At 37.6% G+C, this 23,758-nt stretch overlaps 6 protein-coding genes across 8 annotated transcripts; 2 read left to right on the top strand and 4 right to left on the bottom strand.

Moving 5' to 3' along the window:
- LOC18791452 lies at positions 4,226-6,942 on the bottom strand. Of its 2 annotated transcripts, none has more exons than XM_020561475.1 (8): positions 6,648-6,942; positions 6,468-6,563; positions 6,304-6,385; positions 6,131-6,200; positions 5,903-5,942; positions 5,665-5,799; positions 5,120-5,257; positions 4,226-4,920 (listed from the first exon to the last, which is right to left on the bottom strand). In XM_020561475.1, the coding sequence occupies exons 1-8, from the start codon at positions 6,818-6,820 to the stop codon at positions 4,641-4,643; spliced, it is 1,014 nt and encodes a 337-aa protein (XP_020417064.1). In that variant the 5' UTR covers positions 6,821-6,942; the 3' UTR covers positions 4,226-4,640. The 2 variants fall into 2 exon arrangements, with proteins under 2 accessions (XP_020417064.1, XP_007222494.1); XM_007222432.2 differs by having other exon boundaries at positions 6,131-6,209; positions 6,648-6,938.
- Positions 7,685-9,232, top strand: LOC18789307 (transmembrane protein 136). The gene is made up of 5 exons (XM_007224985.2): positions 7,685-8,195; positions 8,311-8,451; positions 8,537-8,656; positions 8,752-8,847; positions 8,929-9,232. The coding sequence occupies exons 1-5, from the start codon at positions 7,977-7,979 to the stop codon at positions 9,040-9,042; spliced, it is 690 nt and encodes a 229-aa protein (XP_007225047.1). The 5' UTR covers positions 7,685-7,976; the 3' UTR covers positions 9,043-9,232.
- On the bottom strand, positions 9,206-13,117 carry LOC18792640. Its single transcript, XM_007222774.2, has 7 exons — positions 12,673-13,117; positions 12,328-12,470; positions 11,170-11,441; positions 10,897-11,051; positions 10,078-10,340; positions 9,917-9,979; positions 9,206-9,708 (listed from the first exon to the last, which is right to left on the bottom strand). The coding sequence occupies exons 1-7, from the start codon at positions 12,947-12,949 to the stop codon at positions 9,451-9,453; spliced, it is 1,431 nt and encodes a 476-aa protein (XP_007222836.1). The 5' UTR covers positions 12,950-13,117; the 3' UTR covers positions 9,206-9,450.
- On the bottom strand, positions 13,816-15,412 carry LOC18789526 (peroxidase 9). Its single transcript, XM_007226230.2, has 4 exons — positions 15,048-15,412; positions 14,720-14,911; positions 14,464-14,629; positions 13,816-14,376 (listed from the first exon to the last, which is right to left on the bottom strand). Exons 1-4 carry the CDS (start codon positions 15,357-15,359, stop codon positions 13,940-13,942), a joined length of 1,107 nt encoding a protein of 368 aa, XP_007226292.1. The 5' UTR covers positions 15,360-15,412; the 3' UTR covers positions 13,816-13,939.
- Positions 16,142-20,451, bottom strand: LOC18789218 (GTPase HflX). Its single transcript, XM_007223010.2, has 13 exons — positions 20,006-20,451; positions 19,618-19,763; positions 19,384-19,500; positions 18,811-18,925; positions 18,485-18,622; positions 18,183-18,278; positions 17,976-18,089; positions 17,491-17,559; positions 17,227-17,297; positions 17,050-17,143; positions 16,726-16,854; positions 16,541-16,630; positions 16,142-16,428 (listed from the first exon to the last, which is right to left on the bottom strand). Exons 1-13 carry the CDS (start codon positions 20,390-20,392, stop codon positions 16,336-16,338), a joined length of 1,659 nt encoding a protein of 552 aa, XP_007223072.1. The 5' UTR covers positions 20,393-20,451; the 3' UTR covers positions 16,142-16,335.
- Positions 19,795-23,755, top strand: LOC18789493. Of its 2 annotated transcripts, XM_020569037.1 has the most exons (10): positions 19,795-21,077; positions 21,175-21,333; positions 21,715-21,795; positions 22,003-22,098; positions 22,402-22,494; positions 22,573-22,716; positions 22,861-22,968; positions 23,109-23,160; positions 23,258-23,322; positions 23,398-23,755. In XM_020569037.1, the coding sequence occupies exons 1-9, from the start codon at positions 20,718-20,720 to the stop codon at positions 23,287-23,289; spliced, it is 1,125 nt and encodes a 374-aa protein (XP_020424626.1). In that variant the 5' UTR covers positions 19,795-20,717; the 3' UTR covers positions 23,290-23,322; positions 23,398-23,755. The 2 variants fall into 2 exon arrangements, with proteins under 2 accessions (XP_020424626.1, XP_020424630.1); XM_020569041.1 differs by lacking the exons at positions 23,258-23,322; positions 23,398-23,755 and having other exon boundaries at positions 20,610-21,077; positions 23,071-23,157.

Below are 23,758 nucleotides of genomic sequence, written 5' to 3'. Positions count from 1 at the left end.
CTTTTTTTTTTCTTCTTAATACAAGCTATTGGTTTCTCCAATTACCAATCTTATTTTAGATGATATTTATATAATAGTTTGATTGTGAAGCATTTTTAAACGGTGTGATAATCAAGTTCAAGTTGGGAAAGTTGCGAAGTCAATGCTATAGATAACCAAAGGTTCTCTTTGACAAGACAATGCATTAAAAACATATGAAATCGATGTTCCATAATTTATTAGTTCCCCTACCCTATTGATCCAAAAAAAAAATGTCCTATAGTTAATGCAATTTCGTATTTGTAATAATTATGTGTGGTTATTTGTATTTGTATTGCCTTTTATGGTTGATGATTTTTGTGCCTGAATTATAAATGATATTTATCGTCTTTATATATATATATATATAAAAGTCCTATAGTAGTAAACTTGATGAGGTTTTGTTTTTTCATATTAAAGCTAAACTACTCAAATTATGTAAATAAAACTCCAAAGGCTTCTTTTCTCTTGAGTCCTAAGAAAAAAAATTAAAGGAAAGGGAACAAAAATTCCAGACCTTCTGGTCCCTGCCTGCCCATGTTCTCTTCCTCAACGCAACAAGAAAGAGATGCTTGCTGCTTGCTTCAGGTTAAATGAAATTGCTAAGTCAAGTTATTAATTTGTTTGCCCCCCATTCATTGGTACCTTACGTATATATTAATGAGTTTTCAAAACCATCAAATTCGCCGGACATTAAAATACCCTGCGGGGGAGGAGATTGTATCGTGTGTATAAAAATAAAGGGTTTCCTTTTGGCCGGTTGGGATTATTTTATTATTAGGTCGAGGGTTCTGTGACTGTAATCAGAAAACATGTATGAGTTTGATATATTTACTGCTCTGTTTTTGATGATGGTGATATGTTAAATAATGTTCCATGCAGGAGACACAGATAATATTATTTAGATGCTCCTTCTTCCGTCTATATCTCTTCTTTTCCATATTTTTTTGGTTGTTGCGCCAAATGATTTTGCCTTATTAGTTCATTGTATATATGTATTGTGATAATAAAACATCTCCACCATTGCATTTGCATGTGAATATTGCAACCATCCAATACCCGAAGAAAAAAGAAAAAAGAAAAAAGAAAAAAGAAAAAAGAAAAAAGAAAAAAAGAGTGATTAATTTAATTACCATGTGGGTTAGGCAGTCATATCGCCTTCAGATGGATAGGTGATCTCATGATGCACCTACAACCTCAACCAAAGCTTTGATTGATTGATTCTTAAGATTTTGTTTATTTCAATTATGTTAATGTCTCACTCTCAATGATCTACTTTTTTTTTAGCTTAATTCTTGTTTGTTTCAAATTAAAGTTTTAATTACTGTTGTAAGAAAAAAAGAAAAGAAGAAGAAAAGACGAAGAAGAAGAAAAGAGGAGGAATGGAATGGGAATGGTATATCTGTACGTATATCCGTGGAAAAATGAAATGAAGCTCATGGTCATGTTGTGCTCTGTGCTGTCAAAAACTCAAAAATCACGTCAGGCTTTGAAGAACCACGTTGGGAATGGGGAAGTCGTTGATTTTATTTTCTTCTCTTAAAAATAAATAATAAAAATAATAAAAATCCCCCGCACAGCTTTGTTTCTGATATTAATTAGAGATGATCAAGTAGAAGTTATGATGTACCTGGTTGACTCTATTGCTCCATTAACATGGGTTGACATGGAATATTCCCCTTTTTTTTTTGTTTTTTTAAAATTTATTTCAAACTCACTTATGAAAAATCAACCCCCACCAAAAACAAGAAGAAGAATAAACTTGTACAGAAAAAAGGGAAAGCGCAGAAAATATTCCTCTCGTTACCATGTAAGTAGGAGCTTTTATATTCCTGCAAATAACATTGTAACATGCGTGTATATATTTTTTGTTTGTTGAGTTTTTGACAAATTATTTTTACTTATGTGTCAAATTGTGATTCGTAGAAAATAGTATATCCTTACAAAGAAGGAAGCAAGCAATATCCAAAAAAAACGTGTATAAACATCATATGGGAATGGGATGATGCCTACAACAACTTGGTCCTTTTGTGAATTATACAAGTAAATAACAAGAAAAGTAAAGACAACATGAGGGAAGGGTTTTCTCATTTTATTTTTTTTTGTGAATAAAAGTTTAGGAGGAGATTGGCTACTTTCACCACTAACTTCAGGGTAGACCTACAACTTCGAGCCGAAAGGGCATATGCGTGACACCCAACTGCCAATTACCACCAGTATGAATTTATGTAGGAAAATACATATCGCACACCAACAAGGATTGCTGGCAACGAGACTCGAACACTGACAAGGACCTTACCAACTAAACCAACCCTCATTGACAAAGGTTTCCTCGTTTCAATTTAACCAAAGATAACCTAAATTTAAGTTATAAAGGCTGCAATTTGGTAGGCATATGTCAAGAAAGAAAAACATTAGTTTAAAAAAGAATGGATGTATCATGTTATGTAAAAACAGAGTAACCAATAATATAAAATAAAAAAAACCCCATGAAAAAGAATGGGGGGAGGTGGGTTAATTAGGTAGGCAGTATCTTTGTAATAATGGTACTTGAATATCTAAAAGAGGAAGCTGAGGATGATGAAATCATTTGTCACGCCTTTCTACTAATATATGCTGTAAAAGTTTGTAATTGAGATTAAACAATGAATTATAAGGAGATGATGAAAGAAAGCATCTTCTGAGCTATTAGTTAAAAGCCAGGCAGTCAGTTGAGAAAAATGTTGTCATTTTCTCCATCTTAGACTTTTGGTGTAGTGGGGAGCTACTAATTTTTAGGATATAATAATGGTTTTATGTTTCCAGCAAAGGTTGCGGTGAACTAGTGATGATGATCTTACACTTGCAAGAAAGGATTTTGGGTCGTTGTTCCCTTTTTTTTAATTTTTTCTAAAAAAAGAAGAGTTAATTACAATAATGCAGACTATTAATTATCAGTTTAATTAAATTGTGTGGTGTTGCTGGAGTTTTCATGATATGCATGCAATTAAAATATTAAGCATCATTATATATATATATATAGAGAGAGAGAGAGAGAGAGAGAGAGAGAGAGAGAGAGAACTGAGGAAGGATGTGAGGACGCAACTTATATCCTGAAGAATTGGATGGGGAAGGAAGGCACGCCATTGGAGTTGCATAAATTTCCTTTAGGAAACTTTTGTGGGGTATTTAAAATAACGTATTATTCACGTCACGAGATGAGTAAATATTTTGTTAATTGAAAAATGAAAGGAGATTTACAATTATGCCTAATATAAAGGCTCAAATTATTTTAAAAAACCTATATAAAATGGATTTTAAATATACACCAAAAGTCCATTTATAACATAACAAAGAGACTTTTAACTTCTTATAAATTACAAAACTGTCATTAATTTCTTAAAACAAGCCCAACCCCAAAACCTCATAAAAAAAATCCAAAACACTCTATAGAGCATCAAAGTAATTTAATAATTAAAATAAAATTCAATAAAGCCAGCTGTCATATTTTGGATTTTTGAGTTTGTTTATAGAAAATTAAATGGTGTAAAATTTATCTATATCATTAGCACTAAGAATAAATATATGAATAAATATCTCAAAAATTAATCATGCATGCTAAGACCCCTGGCAATGGCGGCCGTAATCCATTTCAAACATTCATAATCAGATTCTTTTGATAATGTGCAGAGTGATTGAACTATTAGAATGCCTCAGTTAAAATTAAAAGATGTAAAAGTTACTTTTTCACTGAATCTTTTAGGCAAATAAATTATGCTAATGACAAAGACGTGGGACCACCTCAATGGACGTAAGATTACCAAACACTTGATTAGATTGGTTAGTTGTGAGTTTATATATGATATGCCTTTGAAATGGATTGCAGCATGAAAGGCAACACAAGAAGAAGAGAGAGTGATGTGAGACTAAAAATGACATGCCCACCTAACCAAGTTGGATGAAAATAAAAGTCTAAAAGAGAAAGCAAGCATCTTATGTTATACTATTTAAGTAGGTTATGTTTACATCATTCAAGTAGTCATGGACGTCTCCTCCACTTGTAGATGGTGCTTTCCTTCTTCCCTATCCCTTTGCTAGAAACATTGTTTAGGTTGGAACATCATCCCACATCATTCATATTAATAATGGTTTTTCCAATCTCGTGCACGATATTATTATTTGTTCCTTGTTGGGGACGAGGACGACACATTAGACAGACACTTTAGCATCCAATAGCAAAGGCCACAAAGGCCAGGCCTCACCAGAGATGATGGCTTAGGTATGAATCTGATCTCTGCCATGACACCCATTCACAACTAACTTGGAAAAACCAACTACAACACAACACAAACCCAACTGATCCCAATTAAAACATTTACACAAGCCTATTTTCGAAGATAACTATTTTCCACTAACGAGTTTCACCAAAATACAACAAAAATCCAAACAGATTACATGGGATGGGATGGGAAGGCAAACAAACTCTTCTTTCTTTCCCTTAATCACAGGGAATTTGATTATCCGCAGCATCACAGGCGAAGGGGATATCAGCATGCATGCCTCCAAGAGCACAACAGGCCTTCATAATTAATCTCACATTACTTGACTTGACTTGTGGGAACCCAAGCTAGATGTTTCCATTATTACTCTGCTAAAAAGGGTTTATCCATTTGGTCAATAATGCTTTGCAATCCTGACCTATAACTTGGATGAAGAAGCCTCACACCTAGCTCTTTCTTCATACGAGCATTGGAGACTCTCTTCTCACCCGATAAACCCTCCTTCTTAACAATAACCGAAGACTCTTTTTCCTCAGAAGAATGTTTGATCCAGCCAGGCCACTTTTTCTCAACCAAGTCCCTTGCATACTCAAATACTTCTTCCCTTTGGGCTGGCTCATCATCAACAATATTATAAACTCGCCTGAAAAATTAAAAACAAGACATTGAAAAAACACGCCGATGAATAAGAAAGAAAGCTAAAAAACAAGAGAGAGCTCTGAAGATTATGGGGTTTTCTCCTCAGTTCTCAGTTTTAGATGTCAAAGTCTATCACTTAGGTGTACCTCACTATATTTCACATCTAGGATAAATAATTTACAAAACTGAAAGTCGAGACCTACCTGGAGGAAGATGTGCATATACTGGCCTTCAGGGCTTGACAAATGTCCTGAACATTAACTCTTGATGTGAACCGCCTATATCCTCTCATTCTCTGACTTTCCGATAAAGCTCTCCGCTTGATTATTGTATCAACAGCACTGTAGTATAGTGGAAAATAGTTTATAACTAACCAAACTTTTTGCATGAGAAAGAAGTGAAAATATTCTCTATAGAGCAGATAGTTCAAAATGATGTTTCAAATAGTATGCGCTTTTATTGAATTGGAAACTGAAATTTTTTTATTCTCAGCTTGAAATAACCTTTTATTACTGATTTGCTACAAGAAATGATGTTTCAAATAGTTGATTTGCTACAAGAAATGTTTCAAATAGTTGATTCTCCACTGGCAGATACTAATTCTTATAAAAACGAATGCACGAAAGTTTCAAACAAGAATGTATGCAATTGTATTGATTTCAACCAGAAAATGGGGAACGTTTCCTATTAATTAAAGATTGAAAAGAAATATAGCATTTTATGAACATGCTTTAGAATTCATCACAACCTTCTACCAGGACCATAGATGCCTCCAAGCCGAAAAACTTTTGTTGAGATGCCCAGACTCTGGCCCAAATTTAACCATCCCTCCTCAGCAGCTAACCTTAATCTACCCACATCACTTGTGGGGTTGGGGGGATAACTGACACATGATAGATAAAGTATTTTAGAGACAATTAACATCAAAATATAATGAGGAAGCAGGTTGCACATCGAAATCGTTAAATTTAGATGCACTCACTTACTCCTCATCCACCCATGCACCGCCTGAGTCTCCATATACACCTAGCAGAAGCAATTCCACCATAGTCAAAACTAACATAGAAGAGCATTAGAAAAATGAAATGACACACAATAATTTCAACCAAAGGAAGAGTGTGGATGCATGCATATATCAGGTTCTGAGAAAACATATAATGTGAATGAAGGATATGAAAGCTTGGCCACCACCAGTAGACATTAGACATACATACTAGTTGATGACAAATAACAAATCCATTGAAGATTTCCACCCATAAGTGCTCTCCTCAGACTAAGTTCATTCTGCAGTATCTACAAAACAAGCGTCAACGTTAATATTTTCAGACAATCGTCAGCTTTTTCAAATAACAGAGCAATAGTAGTTTTCTTTAAGAATCAATCATACCGGGTCTCCGATACCAGGAACTGGAGGGATGGAGACAAGCAGGTGGGTATGGTCCTTGATAATTTCTAGGGTGCTGGTCACACTGAACAATCAACAATATTGGGTGCCCAAAATAAGCAAAAAGAAAATGACCAATATCTATTTAAAGATGAAGCATTACTTACTCTGGCTGGTTTGCATCAAAAAGGTAGATATCAAAGCCCCTTTCTTCCTCAAGCTTCTTCTTCTTGATACTGCTCGTACAAGTCCCAGAGACAGCCCTAACAATGGAAGGAATTAAGCTTGAGTTTCTGAAGATGAAATTAAATGTTATGACTCGGAGGATCCAGAGCATTAAGATTTACCATCCTTGGTTCTTGAGGTCTTGCGCCAACACCTGGCCGACGAAACCCATCCCCGCAATAAACATCCGGTTCCGAGAATTGAACTCCGGTGTACCGGTCATTCGAATGACGGCATGTCTCGGGGCATGACCAAATTTGAAGGCGATGGAACCCGATATTTGATGCAACTCCATCACGAAATATCGGAACTTTGAAGCGCAGAAAGTTAACGGAGATTCAGTTACAGGACGCTACTCGGAATCTGCCCGACTTTTCCAGTTGCTAAAGCTCACTGGCACTGAGGGCTGCTTGCTTATTGAAGCCCACAGTTGTTATTTCAATGGGCTGGCGGGTTCAGTTAAGCCCACAAGTAACAGACGGACCATCAAACTTATAAACCCTAAAGCCCAACCCACCCAAATCCGAATGTGTAGGTTTTTCTTTATTTTTAATTACAAACGATAGTCTTAATTATTTTAAATTCATCTAATTTCTTAGGTTAAAGGCGACGGACTCACTACCCAGACCAACTAACCTAATCCGACTCTGAGCACTTTTTTATTTTCTGTTTTTGAGGTGAAGTGAAAAATCCCAAAAAGAGAGAGAAAAGAAGATCATATACTCAAATGTGTTTCGATTAAATTAAGTTGATGCCTTTGTAGAGTACGAACAAAAGAGGAAGAGCCATTTATTCGAAGGAATCCTTAAAATGTAGATTAGAGACTAACCACCAGACCATCATTCTTTTCCTTATTTCCTTAAGCAAGAACAAAGAAGAAAAATTAAACTCCCCCACAAGGTAGGGTATATATATTGTGCACTTCTGAAAACACAAGCATCCTCCACCTCAGACACATGCATTGCATTATTGATGTAATGATATTGAATCATCAACTAACATTTAATTATTTAAGATGTGGCTACAAACAAAGGGGTTGACAAAAACTTATTTTTTTTAGTGTAAGCAAATTTGCATGGTTCAAAAGGAAATGGTCCAAAATAAATTTCTTACTTATTTTGGTCTGCGGCTGATGATGATGCTACAACTTTTATCAGCAACCTACTTTCGTTCCATCACCGATCCATATAAGTGTACCGAACCCAACTACTAAAATAAATGAGGTTCAACCAAAATAAATGAATTGATGCTCAAAGCGTTTGAGAATCACTTTCATTTGACATTTTCTGCAGGCTGCAGCAGCTAGCTAGCATACATGACCTGTCTTTTCATTTCGAATCTCCTTATTACTTCCCTTCTCCTCTCTGATTTGAAAGAAACCAATTAGATCACTGCTTTGGCTTCTGAACAACTTGGAAGAAAAACCCAAAAAACAAAAAACACAAACAAGGATGGAAGAGCATATTGCGAGTCTTGTACTGTTGGGGGTAATTTCATGGACAACAGCCTTTCTGTTCATAAGAAAGATGTTTCCAAAGCGGTCCTTTGACTTCTGCAACCGCCTTGTTTCTACAATTCATGCAACTGTAGCTGTAACTTTAGCTTCCTTGTCCGTTGAAGATTGGAAGTGCCCAGTTTGTCCTCAGGCTTCAACGTCTTCTCCTCAGCAGGTCTACTTTTTTCATCTTCTCCTCTGCATTTTCTTAACTTTTATTTGATGTCTTCTTCTTAAACTACATATTCTAATTCTATGGTGGATTTTCATTTTGAATGGTGAGTGAGCAGATGAAAGCACTCGCCGTGAGCCTTTCGTATCTCATCTATGATCTGGTGTGTTGCCTCTTTGACAAGAAATTCAATCTTGACAACTGCGTCCACCATTTGGTCAGCATTGTTGGGATTGGAGCAGGCCTTGCCTACCAAAGGGTAAACAAAACAAATTAGTCAATCTATCTAGATGACATTTCCTTGTTTAGCTCTAAAAAAGATTTCTTGGGTTTGGTTTGGGCAGTGTGGGTCAGAGATGGTAGCAGCATTGTGGATAACAGAGTTGTCTAGCCCTTTCCTCCACTTAAGGGAGCTTCTCAAAGAGCTTGGTTACAGGGACACCGACCTCAACTTAGCAGCCGATGTAAGAAGTTACAAGACTTCAAATTGTGGAACAAATATAATGGCAGGAGTCAAATTTACTCATTTTGAATCTGATGTCCTTCTCTTCTTGTATAGATTTCATTTGCAGCTATATTCACGGTTGCAAGGATGGTTGGGGGACCTTATCTCACTTACGTGACTCTATCTGCTAACAATCCTTTCATCATCAAGGTACTTGTTTACGTAGCCCTCTTTTTTTTTCACTTATATCTTCCATAACCATATTGAAATTGAATAGTCCATGTTCTTCAGGCCATGGCATTAGGATTGCAGCTGGTCAGCGCTTTCTGGTTCTACAAGATTGTAAGGATGGTCAAATACAAAGTGATCAAGAGGACTGGGCCTAAACAAGTTGACGCAACCTAAAGTAGAGACTCTAGAGAGATAGATATAACTACAATGGGATTTGGGAAATGCAATATTTTTCCTTTTCATTTGTTGCTTTTCCCCCGTTTTCATCCTGTTTGCTTTCTAGTGTTGCTTTTTAGCATTTCTATTTTTCGTTGTCAATTTTCTGTACATTCCTATAAAAATCCAATTCCATCACATTTCATGCCCAAACGAATTTACAAATTTTTTTTTCTGGGTAAACAGAAAATTTACATTATAGAAAACTGTACGTATACCGTTGATGAATTCCCAACTCTCTTCTCTACACTTTCCCAGTTGACCTAATCTCCTGCCACATATGCTACAAATGACTTACATCCTCGCTTGAGAATGAAGAATTGGAGGCCGCGAATATGTTTAACTTAAATAGTCTCTTCCTACAAGTTAAGAATTGGTGCGGCTCTTTGCTTTCTGCAACACCTCCCTTAAAACCAAAGCAATCCTTTGTGCCATATGCGGTTCCAAAAATCTTTCCTTCACTCTCTCATATCCTTTCTTGCCCATTGTCAACCTCCTTTCTACATGTGTGGCTAATTTTACAATGTTATTCTTCAGCGATGTCGTACCTTCTTTACCAACGGGATGCAGCAGTCCTGTTGTGCCATTCACCACAATCTCCATGGTACCCCCAGCTGCCGTGCCCTGGAATGACTCAAAAGAAAACAAAAAAATAGTTAATTGGAAACTAACATAATACCGAAATAAAGTTGACCATATATTCACAGAAATGCTAACACAACTGGTGAACAATTTTTCAAGAAGATATGAATAAACTGCAATCTGGATGAACCACATGTCTGGTACATGATGCACCAGAAAATGAAGTACTACCGTGAAGTAAAGGACATACCAGTACAGGCAGCTGAAAGGCCATTGCTTCAATAGTTATCCTTCCAAAGCACTCTCCTCGGGCCTACACATGATTACAAAGTTAATCTTCATATGTAAGAAAACAATGCAGCAAGATTTGAATTCTCTTGCACAAGTTAGCACGAATTAAGTGCAATCTACCTGAGAATTCTGGACAAGAACATCAATTGCAGCCAGATATGGAGCTACAGTCAGGGTTTTATTCACAAAGTGAACACGATCCTGAATTTTTTTCTCTATCACAAAGTTGCGCAGCTCTGTTTCAAATTTTGTCTGCTTACTCATATCACTTCCTACTACTACTGCATGCATAGATGGCACCTGCAATTTCTTCTCCTTGATAATTTGCAGACTTTCGTGAAAGGAACGAAGAAATAGATCCTGACCTTTTCCACGTGAAACACCTGAAATTATATCACGCATAGTCCTTTGAATATAAAAGTCGAATAAAGAAATGCATATGAAATAGAGTAGTGCAAAGATAAACAGATAACTAAACTGGCAACGTATTGCAAACGTTATGATAACTTATGGATATAAAACAAGGAGGCAGTAGATCCCATTCTTGCAATTCAGGATCTGGTATAATGACAACATCTCAAAGAAAGTACTTGTAAAGTGAAGGACTCAAACCCAACCAAACTACTACAAAATCAGGCCACCATAGCAATCTTTCCTCAAATAAAAGTGAAAACAATGGAAGATGAGAAATGACGCATTTTGTATGTTTATCTCTACCCAAAAAACTTTAGTTGTTAGGATATGAGCTTGTTGTCACCACTAATGAGCCAAACACGTGAAATTCAACACAAATTGGGGGGGTTTTTTAGTTGCAGGAATTCAAAATTGCAATCTCTACTCTGATACCCATTTTAAATTTAATTTTAATTATTTCGAGTCTAATGGGAACAGTAAAGTACATAAACATAGAAATTTAAAGTAATAACAAAGAAAGCATACTATTTATGATGGCAAAGAGTAGATCTTCATTTCGCACTCCAAGAGACTCTCGGACATGCTCACGAAGAACCCTTCTGGATACACTATCTTCAGCAACTTCCATTAGCTCCTTGCTATTTCCAAGGTGCACAACATAGGTATCTGGCATTTTGATCCTACAAAGCACAAACGAAATATGCATAATCTACAAATGATAACATAAAATTTCCACAAGAAGAATGATAGAACGTGCTATGGTGCATGTAATTTTATGTATCATATCATTCTTCTTACCCTAAACGCTCCTGAGTCCTGTTCTTCCAATATTCTGCTGTTGTATGCGAGTCTATCATGGCACCTGCAACAAAAGGGAGATGCTTAACATACTCCACTTTGAAATAATGCCCTCGCATTTCATGAATCCACCACAACACCTTTGGAAGAACACGAGGAACATTTTCCTTGAGAACGGCATCGAGCCATTTTCCAGCAACAGCAGTATTTAAAACAACCAAATCAGCCTTCAGAGCTGTATCTATAGCTTTTTGGCCCTTTGCAGGGAAGACCTAACAAGTGTTGAAAAATTCATAATTAGAAGACCAACGAGTATAGGGACACCTGAAGAGAAAGAACACTATGCTCAAAACAATATACTCATAGTAACATAACAGAAAAAATTGAGATCCCAGTTACTTATAAAGCACAGTTGTTTCTTCCCAAATAAATAAAAAAAAAATTAAGAATCAGAGAATAAATCAGGAAACGAGACATAGCAAGGCCACAATGGCCTGCCTGTCCTTGGTTACTGTCAATGCCTAGGCTTTATGTTTATATGCTTGTAGATGATCAAATTTCAAATGTAAGAAATACTAATGATACAGCCAATGCCATAAAGACCATGAGGAATGGGCAGTTATATTCCGAAACAACAGATACTCAATTAGCACACTTTAAGTTCAAACATTCAACTACAGCTGGAGGCATCGATTTTCTTTTAATAGAGACACCAGCTCAATTGTACATTAGGGAGGAAAGAACGGTGAAATTTAAGCAACTTGATCCATTAGCAAAAGTTTTACATCTGATGGCTCAATTTTCCAGTTATTTTTAATGATAAATTGAAAAACTTACGTCGTAGTTACAGAGCAGAACTACACAGTTCCACAACCCACTATACAGAACTTGTAGTCATTCATTTATCTGGTTATTTTATGGAAGAATAAATAAATTGGTTATTTCAGACGTCCATAGCATAGTGTAACATATATTCTTAATTTCAAAAAAGTAAATGCCAATGAAACCAGAAACATCTTTTCATATGTGATTCTGGAGACATGTTTTAGCAATGAAGCAATGTCAGAGACTGAGAGCTGTAAAGCTTAAGAGAGCATCTTGCAGTGATGCTGCTGCTTAGAAAAATTGAATTTGGAAATGAAGTAAAAGAAATGACACCTGTACTCCTCGGTCCAGCATTTTATTCTCCAAACTGTAAATCACCTCATCAGCCTCCTCTGGTTTCTGGTTTGTTATCCAAACAACCTCAGCTCCCACTCCTCTTAACAAGAACGCTAGCTCCATCAATAATAAAGGACCCCCTGTTTGTATTTCGTCAAGAAAAAACAAGACGAGACAGTTAAAAGAAAGAGGGAAAAAAAGAGGAACACACAACTTTAAGCACTTTCTTTACTTTTTTCTTCTATAATTTTTTTTTTAAAATTTTAACTTTTCTTCTTCCTTTCCAATTCCGAGAAACATACGAAAAGAAGAAAAAAAAAAGTGAAGAAAAATGAGATTTACCAGAAAGAGAGAGCTCATGGGAAACTAAGAGAACCAGCTTGGACTTCATGAAATCCAGAGGGCTCGGCCCGCCGCTCCCGGCTCGACCTGCTGAGTGAACCAACTCACTAGCTCTATCTCTTCCTTCCTCGAAACTACTGCTGGTGTTTGCGTTGCATGAATCAAACGCAGTTCTCATGAAGAAAACCATGGCAGTGGAGAGAGAAAACAGCGCCAGAACCATCAAAGACCATTTCTTCTTCTGCATTCCCATCCACGCATTCGCCGGCTTCCCCATGAATCTCTTAAGCTTTTCCCGATTTCATAAATTTCATATCATTTGAAAACTCCGATCTGCAACGGCAAGCACGATGTCTAAGATCAAATCTGAGATTTTTTTTTCTTCAGAATATTTAACTTGATAGAACTTCAGCGTCGTAGACTCGTAGTTGAAACTTGTGGTGTGGGCTCGACAACTGAATCCTTGGACTTAAAAGTTACGCACGCTTCCTTAAGCTTCTTTTGGGCTAAACTTTTCTTGGGCTTCTAGTTGACGCTTCGGTTTTTATTCAAGAATTCCAGCGAGGGCCTTATTCTTAGATGATTTTGTATCTCTTAATCGTTAAATCAAATTGATTAGTTTGATCTAACGTTAAAAGATAGGGCCTCCAGGGCCTTGCCCTCACTATAGAATGACTCATTTATTATTTTCGTTGATGTAAATCATTATGGTTTACATTAATTTGTGTTACAGTTAACCTTATACTTTTGGTACAAGAATAGAAAAAAGATAAGGGGAAAAAAATAAGAATAAAAGTGGAAGCAAAGGTAAGCGAAAAAGAAGTTTGGGAAGAGTAAACACGTGAAAAGTTGGGCATTATGAATGGAGAAAGAATTGATACATACTTGGGTTTGGTACAAGAATATGTATGTTCCTGGAAAGGCATCAACCACCAAGAAAGAAAAGGACCTTCATTAAGATATTATTAAGATATGTTTTATTTTCTGTGTTTTTGTGTCCATGTCATTAAGAAAAGCCGAAAGTGGAAAAGAGCTAATTGCGTTATCTGGAGGAACCTTGGATTAAAGTTTAAAAAGCCCCCTTAAGAAAAGGAAAAAAGGGTTAATTAAGAAATGGGGGGATCAATCAACAAAGTCAGAAAGTTACTAGAAAACTCTCATTCATTCATTAATATTTCATAGGTTTGGTTTACAAGAATCGAAGGTTACGTACCTTAAACCAAACAAACACTCTTTGGATTAAGCATATAGAAGTTAAAGCAGTTTATTAATTAAGTCGGCGACAATTGTTTCTAACTTCACCCTTAGATCCAGTGAGAGGCCTGATGTTCCCCATCTTAACCATTGACTTGGCAAACTGCTGAAAGAAGAGGCTCTCATCATCTGCATAGGTTTTGACCAGCTCCATGGTCTTCCCTGCATTGCCAATGCCATTGCCATTGCCATTGCCAGTGAGAAGCACTTGGTCTGAAGTCAGAAGGCCTTTACCAAAGAGAATGAGCTTGAAGTAGGCGTTGTCAAATTTGGCAGGGGATGCAAAGTCCAAGGGGCTAATGTTATTGTCACCACCTGATCTTGGGCAAACTGATTTCAAACCAAAGTAGTAGTTTCTCTCTAGAGTCTCGTCTGGTTGGTTGTTGCCCTTTTGGTTGTACAACCTCTGCTTGAACGTCACGCACCTCGCAACCCCAATGGTATGCCCTCCTGCATTCATCAAAATCATATCATTAAGTGTTCGTTTGCAGAAATAATCAAACGATAATAATGATGAATTATATATAATTGAAGTACCTGAGAGTGCAACTAAGTCTACTTCGTCGAGGCCTTGACGCTTGAAGAAGGTTAAGAGGGTTGAGAGAGTTGAGTTTGGTGCGGGGATGTTGCTGTTTGAGCCACTCAGGCTAGCAGTTCTTGAGTCTCTCCTTCCTAGTGGTAAATCCCAATTAGGCCCACCGCTCTGTTCCATTCCACCAACTTCACTTGTTAGTAGTAGTAATTAAATAGTTGAGGCTTAATTATACTAATTAACTATAATTTGGTTTCTTACTAGAACAATGGACCCCCTTGCAGCCAGAGCAAGAATGTCAGCACAAGAGACAGTTTGGGGACATGCTTCTTCCAACTTGGCCTTGATCTCATCTATCACTTCAAATCCTCTCAGCGAATTCCTGTTTGGACCTGACCTCTTTTCGCTGGCTATCGTCGTGCTGTCGTCCAATAGTACCGACGCATCACAGCCCTGTAGCCAATCATCATATCATAATAACATTAAGCCATGCACGTATATAAATATGACTTTATATTTATGCAATCAACTAGTGGCGGCAATAAATAATCTTTGTAAATAGCGAAAGGCCTTTGAATTTGAAAATAACCTGAACAAAGCAGTCATGGAAGTGAAGCCTAAGCAAAGAGGCAGCCGCCCTGGGCTCCCTCGCAATGGCCTGCTGTAACACAGAGATGACAATGTCATTAGCTTGAGGGCATGAGAACTGATAGAATTGCGGAAAAAGACCAAAAGACCCGCCAGCTGGTGCATATCCACCATGACCCCTACTAGGTTCACTGCCCCACCCGGATCCCCACCCGAAGTTGAAACCGGCGGGGTGAGCTAGGGACAGAGTACCGGCTGAGAACAATGCCATCACCACCACAAGACCTAAGAAACTCACTTTGAAGACTGCCATGGTTATTGATAATTCAATCCAACTCTTTAAGACTAATTTTTAAAGTCCAAAGATTTCAGTGTCTGGCTTGCTTGATTGCTGCATGGCACCTTCTTAATTTATAGAGCAAATTAACCACTCTCCTACCAAATCCTCACTGAATCACCTACTCTGGATAAGGAGCTAGCTATGAGTCTATGACAGACGACAAATTGACAATGTCAACTTGATATTACGTATATTTAGTTGCTTTCCTTTCTGTGAAAGAGGGTTGGGTTTCCGGTGTTTCTGGTATCACCTGCTCCGATATCACTTTTTATTCTCTCTCTCCTTTTGGCTACAGTTTGCATCACTTTAATCAATCAATATTTCACATTGTCTCAAAAGAGAGTGAGTCTCTTTTGCTTCTGCAAAATCCCAACGCGGTTTGAGTATTAGGTAGGCTAAGGCTAAGGCCTATTTCATCTCAATATTAGCCATGAAGCCTCAGTTTTGCAGAACACGGACAAGTTGAGAAAGCAACAATTTGAAATACCCTAGGAGGTTTCTGACCCATTTTAAGTTTCAAACTTCTGATTTCAGATAAGTGCGACTGTTTCAATTTCGATGATTAGTTGAGACTTTGCTATATACAGAAACCTCAAGTTGGACCAGTGTCATCGGCCATCATGGGATTTTCAAGTACATCCAACCACCCACACGCTAACTCTGTGTTGTGTGAATTTAAGAACTTTGTTACAAGGCCCAGCGCGGTACAATTATTTTGTGCAAGGCAACTAAAAAAATTCATAATAACACACTAAGATGGAGAAAGGCTGAGTTTAAGATGTCAGAAATTTATCTGACAAGAAATGCAGTTGGTTACATCTGTGGTCTGTATCTAGTTTCTAATAAGCACCTTACACCCAACAGAAAAATTATACATATATATATATATATATATATCTACAACAGAATAATTACACACATTTCTCTGTGTCATTGAAGAAAATTGAGATCATGATATGCACAGTTGCCTCAATGGTGTTAGCAGCCTCGCATACCGTAGTGGGACGTGTGCCTTGATCAGTGTCCCTTTGTCTGTATGTTCCTATAAAGTAAATATACAAAATGTTGAGAACGACTATGTAACTGAGACACATACCAAAAGAAAAGAAAAACAAGATAGTAGAATTAAAAATCAACATTCACGGGATACTTACCGTTCTCTCCACCATTCCAACCTTGTGTATGGTGCTGAGAAGCTCCCCTTTTTCAAACGGGATCAAGGCTTCCACCCATACCATAGAGTCCTGTTAAACAAAATATAACGTTATCTTTCAATTTATAGAAGCACGAACTCCACTCTTGAGTATCAAAAAAGAAACAGTGAAACAAGCACACATACCTTCAATTTTTCCTGGACTGCATTGCAGAATTCATTTACGCCCTCACCGCTCAGAGCAGATATGCAAACAACATCATCTCTCTTTTCTGCTTCCAACTTGATGCTTTCAGGATTGCTAACCTTATCAACCTGGAAAAAGGTAGCTGCGTATCATCAATCTCGTGTAAAGATTACAAGGGAGAACAAACACCACAGAAGTGAAAAAGAAATTCCCTAAGGTGACGATAAAAAAACAGTATAACCACACAATACACAGATATGATGATAAGATAGAGTGCCTTTACATTGGATGGATAACAGAGCCACCAAGAAGATTCAATGTACCTTGTTCCACACCATCAACCTTGGAATTGAGGACACATCTAGTTCTGACAAAACTTTGTCCACAGCATTTATCTGTTGCTCAGCTAGCGGATGACTGAAGTGGATATCAACATCTAATAAGATAACAATGTCCATCATCACAAGTGCATCATTTTAATATGTTTTCCCAACTTGTACCTGATATCCACCACATGCACTAATAATGATGACTCTGATATCTCCTCCAGTGTTGCTCTGAAGGCAGCAACCTGAAAGATGCGGTTGGTGGAAAAACGTTAAAGACATCATTAGCTTGACTCTGAAATTGGATTGACATTCATCAAAACCTTTTTCTTGCAGCTAAGTTGAAAATGAACAGGGGAAAGATAAAGGAGAGACAGAGATGAAATTAAACTGCAGAAATGGCGGCAGATTCATCAATAAATTGGGCTAGTATCTCACCACTGTGGTTGGTAACTTCTGAATGAAACCAACAGTATCTGTGAGAAGAAACTCTTTCCCATTCTTCGTCTGGAAGGAATGAAACAAGCATATATATTACCACCAAGTGGAAGTAAAATAGCATAAACTTATTAGACAAAATATTAATTTTTCACCAAAAGACTAGCATATCAACAAGAGAAATACTTAAAATCATGCTACATAGACTCAATGTAAAAGTCCCGATGTTTCAACTGAAACAGATGCATAAATAAGTTAACTGATTCCATAAACTCCAAATTCTGGATTATAGGCCTTAAAGTAGCTCATTGTCAGTGGAAGAATCAAAGATGGTATAGTGTGTTGATCAAACTTTCATGCAACCAGAAGCCTGTTTGGTGCTACTTCAAAATCTATGTTTACATCTTTGGCTCTTCAGTTGTTTATCCAGTAGTAACTCATAATCAATGATGTAATAAGAAATTGCCTGAGTATGATCAAACTACCTGAACCCTTCTTGTGGTTGGATCTAGGGTTGCAAATAATCGATCCTCAGCCATCACATTTGCTCCAGTCAATTGATTTAAAAGAGTACTCTTTCCAGCATTGGTGTACCCAACCTAGTTTCCCAAAGCATTACATGCACAACATCAACAACAGAAGAACCAACGATCCATATAATTTTGAATTACACAAGCTCTACGTATATTTACCAAAGATACTACCGGAACAGGTACTGAAAGCCGCTGATTCCGGTACTGCTTTCTATGCTTTCGAACAGATTCTAGCTCCTTCTTGAGAACACCAATCTAGCATTACAGACATTTGCATGTGAAAATCAATTTCCAGAGTCAAATCTTAATTCACCAAAAAGAAGAAGGAAACAAAAATCTCTAATGGAAACTGTAGTTTGTAATCTACAATTTCTATGGAAAGGAGCAGCATTAAGATAAACTCACATCTCTATCATGCAATGAATTACTGGAATACTGATCATTCAATTAACAGGGCTTACTTGAGTACGTAAGATACGTTTATCCACTTCAATTTGTTTCTCACCCATTCCCTTCACCTTGCCTCCTGCTTGACGCTCAAGATGCGTCCACATTTTTGTTAGCCGAGGTAACTGGTATTCCATTTGTGCCAATGCAACCTAGAAACATCACAATTGTCAGCATGAAAATTCTGGAAATTGCTATTTTGTTTGTTAAGTTATTACTACAAACAAGAACTTGAATCCAAAAGTGAGATTGTACTTCCAACTATACCAAGTATGACGCTGGCATATTTTCAAGTAGCACGAAACATATTATTACTACTAAAAGGGCAACGATAATTTGCCTGTAAAGCTGCTTCATGTGTTGCTGCCCGCTGGTTAAAAATATCCAGAATGAGGGCAGTGCGATCACAAACTCTAACTTCCCCACCAAAAGCCTTTTCCAAATTGCGCAATTGCCTAGAATAGTAACAGTTGAATAAAAAGAAAAAATTAATTAACTCAAAATGTGCACCATTAAGTCTCGTTCTACACCAAGACTAATGTCTTAAAAATTTAAATGAAGCTGATGAAAAAAAAGGCTCATGCAGTTTTCCAGAATGAGACAGTGCTGACAGTGAGTGGAGAAATGTATATGATAAATATATTTGTGCTGGTAAGGTTTTATTGAGGAATTGAGGTTTAAGCAGGTAAAATCTCCACGTCTCAAATTAAAGCTAAAGCGAAGACAGCTCAATTCTGGTCCAAACCTTCTAACATTGATAAGTAGAGTTCCAACAGGCACAGCAAATTGATAGATGCAGGGGAAATGGAGCCAGTATTGGCAAAATAAAACCGTGTAACTCATATAAATCAGTCTCTATAGGAAGCATAAACATGCTCGAAATAACAATAAAGTCACTCATAATGTTTCATACCCTGCTGAGAGCTCATCATCAAATATGACAGTCTCAACACCCAATGCGTTAATTGCACTCTTGATTTCTGCAACCTTGCCAGATCCAATGTATGTCCTTGAGTTTGGAGAAACGAGTCTGCATCACATATAGCGTTAGAATTTGATGCTAGGTGACCAACAGGAAACAATTTGTAAATAAAATATTCCGAAAACAGAAATAGTCTTCTGGAAGTAAGCAATAAAAGCTACTTACTTTTGATATGTGGAACCAACAACCATAAGTCCAGCAGTATCAGCTAGCTGGGTCAATTCCTTGAGTGATTCCTCTACACCAAATAAAACCTCAGTATTACTACGTTTGTGCTCAACACCCACAACGTAAGCTTTTTCTTCAAAAATCTGGGAGAAAAGAGTGGGTCATCCTCAAGAAAACCAATCAAAACGAGGAAACTTATCCCAATTTACCAGTCTTTATCACAATTTCTCACACCTAACTTTTCCCCCAGTTGAACTTTCCCAAAAATATGATTATTCTCAAAACAAAACCAGCATAAACATGAACGCAAATTTATTTTTTGGATTTTCTCAGTAACCAAAGATTATCTCAAAATAAGACAGTAAAAAGAAAAAAAGACACCCACCTCCCTTCCGTTCCTTAGCTTGAACCTACTCTCGGAGCTGTCTTCAACCTCCTTCTTCTTCTTAACTCTAGTGGACGGAGTTAGGGCTTCATCCTCTGATTTGGTGTCCGCGACTCCATCAATGACTCCGTGAACCTCTTCATTTACAAACTCTATGGTATCAACATCAATCAACGGAGGGTCCTGCAGTAGCGACACGTCGTCTGTTGAAACAACACCTAGGCCTTGTTCGATAGCTCTTACGACGATTCTTGGAGACGCACTGGAATATTTTCTGAGCCTGAGAGAGCTAATTGGCCGAACTAATTTTGCGAGCGGCCATGAAAGGTAAGGGTCCTGAATAAGAGGTGAGGAACGTATCAGAGAGCAAGAAAAGCATGCGCTCATGATAGAATTTTGGTCTGAAGTTGTGATCTTTGTGTCTCCAAGCAATGCTACCCTGTAAGGCTTTCAACTTTCAACTTCTAAGCGTATCGGTTTAGCGTCGCGCGTTCTTTAATTTTGGCCCAGATGACATGTCGTTATTTCTAACTTCCCGAGCATAGATGATGTCGTATTGTCGTGTGATGGGTACCGTATAAGGCCCTGGCCCAAATATTTGACTCGGATTTTTGCCGGAAATTCCACCCAAAAGCCCAAATCATTTTCGTTCTCAACGATGTGAAGAGTGAAGACCTCTGCATTTTCGCCGCCGTTTCAGAAACGCCGTGTTATGAACTGCTTGTCGCAGTTTTCCTCATACACAGCGGCCATTTTCAGAACGACAGGTCGGTCCGCCGGGACGAGTGCTCTGTGCGGACCTTCTTCGTGGAAGAGAAGATTTGACCTTTGTACTAATAGCAAGTTAATCAACTTAGAATCAGTGCTGACGAGGTTCCATATTCAGCTCTATTCGTCTCGAAGCAAAGGCAGCAGCAGCAGCAGCAAAACGACGTCGCCCCGGTCGCGGAAGAAGTCGAATTCCGAACCGGCTATGGAACCGGACAAAGACTCCTTCTATGTAGTGCGCAAAGGAGACGTTGTCGGTGTTTATAAGAGTTTCAGTGATTGCCAGGCTCAGCTCGGCTCTTCGGTAAATTTTACTTATTTTTCTCCGTTTGTCATTTTAATGGGGTTTTGAATGCGTTCGAATTGAAATGTATAAACTTTTGTTCTTTGAATTCTGTTAGATATGCGATCCTCCTGTTAGCGTGTACAAAGGGGAGTCTATGCCCAAGAACACTGAAGAATATCTTGTTTCTCGTGGACTTAAGAATGCCATTTACACTATAAGAGCTGAAGATGTGAAAGATGATCTTTTTGGCAAGCTTGTGCAGTGCCCGGTTGAAGTAAGTTTTCACTTGTGAGCTTCTGCAAAGAAATTTCTTTGGAAACTGTTGGGATTTTTTTTTTATAATGTGACTGATAATTTCAAAAGAGAAAACTATGGCCCTGCTGAGGTTTATGGCATAGCAGTTGATTGCTCTTTCGTTTGTAGCTTATTCATAGGCTGGGTGCATTAGTAAGATAACATAATTATAATTTATACGCGAGGCAGAGGCACTTTTATTTTTAAGGTTGGAGAATGTAATAGAGTACGACCCCAAACTTATCTGGGCAGCTTTCTCCTAATTAATTTGTTTCTCCTTCCTTCTGATTGTAAGGTTGTTGTCTTTGCTGATCATGTTTTTACATGGTGGGTTTATGATGTTTTTTCTTTCACATATCAGGACCCGTGTTCAAAGGGTGAAACATCTGTTAAGGATGCATCCAAAAAGAGACCCCAACAACTGTGTGGAACAGAAACTGAGGTAGGTTTGGAATCATAACAACCTTTGAGCTTGAATACTCTCGCTCAAGAATATAAAGAACCATGTTTATCTTTGGAATTCTATCGGTACTTATTTCTGACTTTCTAGCTGAAGATTTCATTATTATTTCTTTAGCTAAACCCTGTGGTAAAGCTGAGGTTCTGTGTCAGATGAACTTAGCTTGTACATTTTTCCAATGCTTTATAGGAAGAATTTGGTTCAACTTTCATATCAGACGATCTGTCGAGAAAGCATGCCAAGATAGATCATTCTGCTGTGCTCGAATCACCCCCCTTGAACCGTGTAAGTTGAAGTCCTGGTGATATCTAGTGGTTGGGAAAAATGTACTTCCATAGGATCATTGTATCACATTATGAAGTGGATAGAGCAAAATACGGCAAAGGCCTGAATTCAATTTACTTTCTTGTTAATTAATGACCATCAACCGGAATTTGTCTTATATTTTATTATATAATCAGGGGTTGGGGAATTCTCAGTCACTTTTTCAGGATCTGGAGTTCTCTGTGTCAATTATCATAATGTTTCAAAAATGTGTTGTATCACCCACCCAGAAAAAAGAAAGAATGATGTAAGCTATATTTGTAGGGTTCCTGTATTCTTATGTTTGATGGTGCATCGAAAGGAAACCCTGGACTAGCTGGTGCCGGAGCTGTGTTGCGAGCAGATGATGGAAGCTTGGTATACATTTTACCTATGGGGTTATTTTTTGTTTCGTTCTTTGCCTCTCTAAGACTCTAACCATGCTTTTCCATATAGATCTGTAAAGTACGTGAAGGTCTGGGTATCGCAACTAATAATGTTGCCGAGTACCGCGCTGTCATTTTAGGATTAAAATGTGCTCTTAGAAAAGGTTTTAGTAAGATTGTTGTTCAAGGTGACTCCAAACTCGTCTGTATGCAGGTTTGTGAATATTGTTGTTATCTTCTTCTGCTTAAGGTGTTTTATTTATCTCTGATTGTTTGATACTTAAGAAGTTCTTTTTTCCATTTTCCATTTTGTTTTCTTTGTTCTGCATTTGTATAACTGAGAAGGTAACTTGAACAGGTTCAGGGATTATGGAAGGTGAAAAACCAGAACATGTCTGATTTGTATGAAGAGGTGAAGAAATTGAAGGATAAATTTCTCTCCTTCAAGATCAGTCATGTCCTCAGGGTGAGAGAAGCTGATTCCGTTTATCTTTTGTGCTATGTGATATGTCTTGTATAATAATTCCCCCGCCCCCCACTAAGCCCACGTGAACTTATATCACCTCAGTGAATGCCTTTCTGACATGTTCTCGTAAACCTTCAAAGGGACGAAACTCTGAGGCAGATGCTGAAGCAAACTTGGCAATCACTCTTGCTGGTCAGACTTCAAATCTGATTTTGTATTATGCACTTAGTAGATTCTGCATATGGTCAATTGAGCTAATCTATGTCCATGGGACATGTTCACGTTGCAGATGGTCAAGTCCAGGAGGTGTCTGGAAAGTAGTTTAAATGATAGTCCACCGCTGGTTATGTTGGGGTTTGTATCAGAAAATTAATAAGACATCACAAAATTTCTGTTTACACTTTGGCCTAAAGTTCGATGTTGATGCAGGTGACCTGTTTTTTGAAGATTAGACCCTGATGAGTAGTCTGGCTTTGAGGTTTGCCACAATGTGGTTCGTTGGGCATACATTAACATCATAAACCATGATTTCATCCGCAAAACTGAAGCTTCTGCTGGTTTGCACTTTTGGAGACCGATTATTTATGCAAGTCAATCCTTAGATCAAATCACCCGCCATACAAGGGTGATTCAGTTTGACAAACACAAGCGGAGAGAAAAAGGAACACACAGGATTTGCTTACGAAGGAATACGAGCATAATGTGAAAAATTCCCACGAGCATTAATAATAATTGTTTCCATATAATTTTGGAGCTTATGTTGAATATCCAAATTTCTGCACCCAAATTC

This window comes from Prunus persica, chromosome G1 (assembly GCF_000346465.2).
Source record: "Prunus persica cultivar Lovell chromosome G1, Prunus_persica_NCBIv2, whole genome shotgun sequence".
Taxonomy (NCBI): domain Eukaryota; kingdom Viridiplantae; phylum Streptophyta; class Magnoliopsida; order Rosales; family Rosaceae; genus Prunus; species Prunus persica.
This window is presented reverse-complemented; position numbering and strand designations above follow the sequence as displayed.